The 7,866-nt window shown below is 52.7% G+C and overlaps 1 protein-coding gene across 1 annotated transcript in view; it reads left to right on the top strand.

Annotated features, from left to right (window-relative positions):
* The window catches only part of xkr7b (XK, Kell blood group complex subunit-related family, member 7b), a 62,926-nt gene extending 60,621 nt beyond the window's left edge, over positions 1-2,305 (top strand). The window contains exons 2-4 of the mRNA XM_030366413.1: positions 78-277; positions 852-1,071; positions 1,472-2,305. Of these exons, the coding sequence (XP_030222273.1) occupies positions 78-277; positions 852-1,071; positions 1,472-2,279 (1,228 nt within the window). The 3' untranslated portion in view covers positions 2,280-2,305. The remainder of the gene's footprint in view (positions 1-77; positions 278-851; positions 1,072-1,471) is intronic.
* Positions 2,306-7,866: the final 5,561 nt, after the last annotated feature.

Raw genomic sequence — 7,866 nt, 5'->3', positions numbered from 1 at the left:
GTATAAATACATGAATAATTAATGTGGTGTTATATCCAATGTATAAAGTCAACCTCTTTCTCCCCGTCTTCTCCCAGGTACGTGCACGCCCTCTACCTGGGCGCCCAGAGCCGTTGGCATAGCGACGGGCCCCGGCGACACCTCCACTGGCGGCTGATGTTCGAGAGCGCTGACATCACCATGCTCCGCCTCCTGGAGGCGTTCCTCAAGTCGGCGCCGCAGCTCGTCCTGCAGCTCAGCATCATCATCCACGAGAACACCGTGCTGCCACTGCAGGGTGAGGCACGGAGAGGGGGAGGGGGGGGGAGGGGGAGAGGGGAGAGGGGGAGGGAGAGGGGAGAAGGGAAGGGGGAGGGGGGGAGGGAGGGGGGAGGGGGAGGGGGGGAGGGGAGGGGGAGGCAGAGAGGGGGAGGGAGAAGGAGAGGGGGAGAGGGAGACGGAAAGGGGGAAGCAGAGAGGGGGGGGACAGAGAGCGGGGATGCAGATTGGGGGACAAAAGGGAGAGACTGACTTGAAGAAAGTGAGGGGGAGACAGGCTGGGGGACAGAGAGGGGGAGACAGGCTGGGGGACAGAGGGGGACACAGGCTGGGGGACAGAGAGGGGGAGACAGGCTGGGAGAAACAGAGACAGAGAGATAGAGAGACAGTCGGACTGACAGGCAGACTACAATCGATAAAGAAAAAAAAAGTTAGATTGTGTTTTGAGTCTGTAATGTTTTGATGATAGATCAAAACCTATCCCACTCTCTCTGCCCCTCCCTCTCCCTCCCTCCCTCCCTCCCTCCCTCCCTCCCTCCCTCCCTCCCTCCCTCCCTCCATCCCTCCCTCCCTCTCCCTCCCTGCCTCTCCAGGTCTCTCGGCCTCGGCCTCCCTGGTGTCTCTGGCCTGGATGGTGGCGTCCTACCAGAAGGTCCTGCGGGACTCGCGCGAGGACAAGCTGCCCATGTCCTACAAGGCGGTGGTGGCCCAGATGCTCTGGCACTTCTTCACCATCGGCGCCCGCACCGTCACCTTCGCCCTCTTCGCCTCCGTCTTCCAGCTCTACTTCGGCATCTTCATCGTCAGCCACTGGTGGGTCAGGGGGTGGGGGTGTGTGTGTATGCGTGAGTGAGAGAGTGTGAGAGTGAGAGAGTGAGTGAGTGAGTGAGTGAGTGAGTGAGTGAATGTGTGTGACTTTGTGTGTGTGACTGTGTGTGTGGGAGTGAGTGTGTGTGTGTTTGTGACTGTGTGTGTGTGTGTGTTTGTGTGTGTGTGTGTGTGTGTGTGCGTGTGCGTGTGCGTGTGCGTGTGTGTGTGTGTGTCTGTATGCGTGTGCGTGCGTGCGTGTGTGCGTGCGTGTGTGTGTGTGTGTGAGAGTGATGACAGCCCGCCCATGCAGAACATCTCAAGAGCAGAAGCTCCAGGTGTGTTCCAGGCGTATCAACCCAGCAGCAGGTCCTCTAATCTCCCAGCGTGTGTCTCTGTGCCCCAGGTGCGTGATGACCTTCTGGATCATCCAGGGCGAGACGGACTTCTGCATGTCCAAGTGGGAGGAGATCATCTACAACATGGTGGTGGGCATCATCTACATCTTCTGCTGGTTCAACGTCAAGGAGGGCCCGAGCCGCCTGCGCATGACGGTGTACTACTCCGTCACGCTGCTGGAGAACGTGGCGCTGACGGTGGCCTGGTACACCTACCGCGGCACGCACATCTCCGACTTCTACGCGCTGCTGGTGGTGTGCCTGGTGGCCTGCAGCTTCGCCCTGGGCACCTTCTTCATGCTGGCCTACTACTGCCTGCTGCACCCGGACGGCCCCGTGCTCAGCTCCCGCTGGGGCGCCTGCCTGGACCGGGGTGCGGCCGGGGCGGGGCCGCCCGGCGACGCCTGCCTCACCCCCTCCCAGGGGTCCCAGACCCCCGGGGCGTCGGAGCCGGTTGTAACCAGCCCCCCCCGGACCCTCCCCCGGACTAGAGAGGTGGCGGGCGACCCGGCGCCCGGGGAGCGGGACGGGGACAGCTGCCTGCCCATCTTCCAGGTGCGGCCCTCGCCGGCCTCCTCGCCGCCGCTGCTCCGCCGGACGTTCTCCTCGCGGGGGGGGGACCCCCGCGAGGGGCCCGTGATCCGCATCGACCTGCCCAGGAAGCGCTACCCGGCCTGGGACGCCCACTTCATCGACCGCCGCCTCCGCAAGACCATCCTGGTTCTGGAGACCACGTCGCCCACCAGCCCCCGGATCCAGTACCGGAGCAGCATGATGGGCAGCATGGAGGTGCTGGAGTACGAGACCACCGTCTAGACCCCCTCAGACGCTCCTCCGTCTCAGGAGCCCCCAGAGAGCCGGACTCCATGGTCTCACCCGAGGACCCCGGGTCCAGAAGGAGGAAGCGACGGCCTTTAAGACGGCGAGAGACACCAGGACTACTCAGGTCCTTATCAAAGGTCCTTGAAGGTCCTTAAAGGTCCCTGAAGGTGTGTAGAAGGATTGGTTGTTTGAGAGGTGCAACCTAGAGCCACGGTCTGGGAGAGTCCAGCAGGACGTGGACTGAGTCTGGGTCTAGAGGACCTCCCGGACGTCTCTTGTTTCAGGGGGGTCTGAGACCCGTCTGACCTTGACCCAGGTTCTGTTGTGGAGAGGGGGTACCGGGAAACTGGGAAACACCAGAACTCCTTAAGGGACCAATAGGATCGCAAACTGGTTCCAGCATTCATGAGCCAGGGAGTAACGTGTTCAAAAAAATAAGTACGATCTGTAAAAATACTCCATTCTTTCTCCACACTTGTAGAGTCCATCACTAGGTCTGTTGAACTCCATCACTAGATCTTATGAACCACTGCTGCTCAGAAGAAGGATTCTGTGGACTCCGGTTGTCTGGATCGGTTCTTGTGGTGCGAAAAAGACAGCTCCTACAAACCACTGCTACCATCTAGCGCTCTCTGCTGCAGGCTTCAGTGGGCCTCTCCAAGTTATACATGTTCTCCATGTTCTCCATGTTCTCCATGGTGTCCATGTTCTCCATGATGTCCATGTTCCCCATGGTGTCCATGTTCCCCATGGTGTCCATGTTCCCCATGGTGTCCATGTTCTCCATGTTCTCCATGTTCTCCATGTTCTCCATGGTGTCCATGTTCCCCGTGGTGTCCATGTTCCCGATGGTGTCCATGTTCCCCATGGTGTCCATGTTCTCCATTGTGTCCATGTTCTCCATGTTGTCCATGTTCTCCATGATGTCCATGTTCTCCATGATGTTCTCCGTCTCCCCTGAGGTCCTTCTGAGCCCAGCCTGTATCTACCATCTACAGACTTGGGAGCATCAGGGCCAGATACACGTAGGACGCCACAACAGGCGTCGGGAACACTGCTTACAAACGCTGTGCTGAAGCCCCTACTAACAACAGCTGTGGAGAAGCTGGACCTCCCTACTAACAACAGCTGTGGAGAAGCTGGACCTCCCTACTAACAACTACTGTGGAAGTGGACTCCAGCTCATTGCGGTGACCTCCCTGGAGCGGGCCTGGATTGTATTTAAGGTTGTGATCGGAACAACAACAACAACAACAACAACAACATGTGTCAGATATAAGCTAACAGTATGATGAAGCATGGTGATGATGATGATGATGATACACTCATGCCTCACTTTGGTCTGAAAGTGGAGGCTCCGGTCTACCTGATAAAGCAGTTTGGTGCTAGGTCGGTGGAGGACCTCCGCTATGGCGCTGCCGTCAAACCATCCATCCATACATCTGCTGGACATGCATCCTCCATCCTGTTTGATTTGGTTGTGATCCACTGAAACCAGCCTTGTGGTGATAGTGGCTTCTAGCAGACGCACAGCCAGCATGGACACCTTGTCTACCTCATATGGTGAGGCCATATCTCGGACCCGCTTCATCTAAGATTGATTATTTATTATTTATTGTTCTCCAGCATCCATCATTGCCTCCATCCATGCTTTGCTTTCTCCATGAGCAACGTTCACTCAGTTATGGTTCCTCAGCCTCTTCCTCAGCAGGCTCCTCAGCAGACACCAGAGACACCAGAGAGGGGAGAGACCAGAGAGGGGAAGGACCAGAGAGGGGAGAGACCAGAGAAGGGAGAGACCAGAGAGGGGAGAGACCAGAGAGGGGAGAGAGAGGAAAGACCAGAGAGGGGAGGGGGGAGAGACCAGAGAGGGGAGAGACCAGAGAGGGGAGAGACCAGAGAAGGGAGAGACCAGAGAGGGAGAGACCAGAGAGGGGAGAGACCAGAGAGAGGGGATACCAGAGAGGGGAGAGACCAGAGAGGGGAGAGAGAGGAAAGACCAGAGAGGGGAGGGGAGAGACCAGAGGGGAGAGACCAGAGGGGAGAGACCAGAGAGGGGATACCAGAGAGGGGAGAGACCAGCGAGAGGAGAGACCAGCGAGGGGAGAGACCAGCGAGGGGAGAGACCAGTGAGAGGAGAGACCAGCGAGGGGAGAGGCTGTGCGCTAACGAGCCAGCACTGAACACAAACCAATTAGCCACGTACGCCTGTATATTCAAGTCATCTGAAGATATCTTGAGACTGCAGTACCTCTAAAGCATCAGGGATCAGGGAGATCAGCAGACCACAGGTAGAGCAGGCCACGAAAGGCCATCGTAGACCTCCCTAGGAACCACCCTCTGAGAGATGAGAGGTCCATGAGCTAGCTGGAGTGAGGTCTAGCCCAGGGCTGGACATTCACTCGCTATGGCGAGAGAGTTCACTCCGCCGTTCAAAAGCTGAGATGCTGAGGAGGCGCACCTCATACGCTGAGTGTTTGTCCTTTTAAACGTTCTCACTGTTCGTTCCCCATTACCTCAAAGTGTTTCATCACCAACTTCACTTCGCCTTATCGCCTCCACCCCCCCACCAGGAGTACCCCCCCCCCCCCCAGGAGAACTACAAGTCCCTGCCCAATGACAGCAGTTTGTACCATAGAACTACATATGGCCAGCGGATGACATCCCGCGTCGTCAGGAACCCATCCTGTGGCTGACCAGAAGAAGAGTAGCATGGCTGTACCATTGCTTGTGGTGTAATGAAAAGTAGCTGTAGCTATTCCATAGAAAAACAGTGCCAGTTTATAGTCAGTGCCAGTAAGTAGTCAGTACCAGTTTACCGTCTCGAGTTGATAAAAGAAACCAGAATCAAGACTTTGTTTAGTTTCACTCTGTTTCACTTCTTACAGCTGAAGAACTAAACCGTAATCAACAAACCCATGTTATATTATGGGATATATTTGATGATGGATTATTTTACTTCTTATAATGTTATACTCTGCATAGTGTCTTATTCTGTAATCTTATATCATGTTTCATAGTGTCATGTTATGTTATATAACATCATATTATATAATGTTTTATATTTCATAGTGTCTTATGTTATGATTGGGTTATTTTATATAACATCTTATTATCTAATGTTATATATTTCATAGTGTCTTATTTTGTGATTGGGTTATGTTAGCCCCAAATAATATTATATAATGGGATATATTTCAAATTGTCTTATGTTATTATTGGGTTATGTTAAGCCTATATAATATTGTATGATATTATATATTACAGTATATAATATTATATATATTTCAAAGTGTCTTAAGTTATGATTGGGTAATGTTGTATAATACTAGATAACATAATATATATTCCATAGTGTCTTATGATATGATTTGGTAATATTATATAATATGACATATAATGTTATATAATGTTAAATATGTCATAGAGTCTTATACTTCTTTACATCATGAAAATGTTCATAGATGTTAACTTTTTCTTGACTTTCTCCAGACATAAGTAAGAAATGAAACGGAGTGAAAATATAATAATAATATAATATTATTATTGTAATAATTATTATAAAATAATAATTATAGTACTCTTTGGTGACTGGTGTCTGGATGCGTAATCATGTTAAAATAAGCATGATGGCCCATTTTTACTGTACAAAAGTGTCTTGTAGAGTTCTGTTTTTAAATGACCTGTCGTCATGGTGATATCCATGTGAACGGACGGAGCTGCCGGCTATTTTGTCAGATTCGCCGCCTGGTAGAAGTCTTCAGTGTTGAGATGCTAACCGATGCTAACGGATGCTAATGGTGCTCAGTGTGAACTCCATGTCAATCACAGCCACGTCACACGTGGTAGGCTAATGTCGGAATGACTGCCCATTCAAACGTGCCAAGGAAAAGGCTAGTTGTATCTGATCTGGTGGTAAGCTCGTTGATGTGACAGGTGCAAACAAACAAAGAAATGTTTTGTGATCTGAAAACAATCTGTATTAATTGAAGTATTTTTGTTTAGCTATTTATTTATTTATTTATTTATTTTTGTATTAGTTTTTCTAACTATTTACCTCTTGTTTACCTGTCCTGTCTTTGGTATCACTCTTATATTAAGATGTAAAAAGTAACCTGGAATACATGGTTGGTTTTTCTTTCTACTCATCGGCCATTTTGTAAATAGAGCGCGCCCAACCTCCCCCTCCGCCGCGCGGCCCCGTGTGTGCGCGTGTGTCGTGTACGTGCGTGAGGATGTTGGATGGGTTTTGATAACGCTGCTTCTGTTCCATAAAGTACGATAATGTCTGTGATATCTATGAGGTGACGATAGCTCCTCATTACGCTGTGATGCCCACTGTAGATGAAGCTGAACTACTAGTAAACGTGGCGGACAGCCGGAAACACTGCGCCCTCCTGTGGTCTCTTCTTCATAGAGGGGGAGCTGTACTGGGGGAGGGGGGTGGGGTTATACTGGTGGGGGAGGGGTGGGGTTATACTGGTGGGGGCGGGGTGGGGTTATACTGGGGGAGGGGGGGTGGGGTTATACTGGTGGGGGAGGGGTGGGGTTATACTGGGGGAGGAGGGGTGGGGTTATACTGGGGGAGGGGGGGTGGGGTTTTACTGGGGGGGGAGGGGTGGGGTTATACTGGGGGAGGAGGGATGGGGTTATACTGGTGGTGTTATACTGGTGGGGGAGGGGTGGGGTTATACTGGGGGAGGGTTGGGGTTATACTGGGGGAGGGGGGGTGGTGTTATATTGGTGGTGTTATACTGGTGGGGGAGGGGTGGGGTTATACTGGGGGGGGCGGGGTGGGGTTATACTGGGGGAGGGGGGTGGGGTTATACTGGGGGAGGAGGGGTGGGGTTATACTGGTGGTGTTATACTGGTGGGGGAGGGGTGGGGTTATACTGGGGGAGGGGTGGGGTTATACTGGGGGAGGGGTGGGGTTATACTGGGGGAGGGGTGGAGTTATACTGGGGGAGGGGTGGGGTTATACTGGTGGGGGAGGGGTGGGGTTATACTGGGGGAGGGGGGGTGGGGTTATACTGGGGGAGGGGGGTGGGGTTATACTGATGGAGTTATACTGGTTGAGTAGGGGTGGGGTTATGCTGGTGGAGTATTACTGGTGGATTACGTTCAAGTTATACTGGGTGGAGTTATACTGGTGGAGTCTAGAGGTGGAGGACGGGTGGGGTTATTCTGGTGGAGTAGGGCGGGGTTTATACTGATGGAGTCTAGAGGTGGGGTTATACTGGTATACTGGAGTCTAGAGGTGGAGTTATGGCAACGCTCTCTATGGGCGGTGCTAATGATGTGGGCTGTTGTGGGCCAAAGTATGACTGGGCCTCCAGACAGGATGAACTCAGACCTAAATGACTTGATTAAATGTGGATCTGCTTTGGCCATGCTCCTGTCCCAGCTCGCTCTCTGTTCCATTGCGGAGACCCTGGAGGCGGCCTGACTGTTGTGACGGCCAGGCAGCTCATCTCAGCAGGTAGGACCTCAGGACTACACCCTCTATCCGTTCTCTAGTCCCTCTCTCCTATTTACACCCCACTGTTTTTCTGTCGCTTAATCCCTCCCGCAATACACCACC

The sequence above is a fragment of the Gadus morhua genome, chromosome 1 (genome assembly GCF_902167405.1).
Source record: "Gadus morhua chromosome 1, gadMor3.0, whole genome shotgun sequence".
In the NCBI taxonomy this organism is placed as follows: domain Eukaryota; kingdom Metazoa; phylum Chordata; class Actinopteri; order Gadiformes; family Gadidae; genus Gadus; species Gadus morhua.
This window is presented reverse-complemented; position numbering and strand designations above follow the sequence as displayed.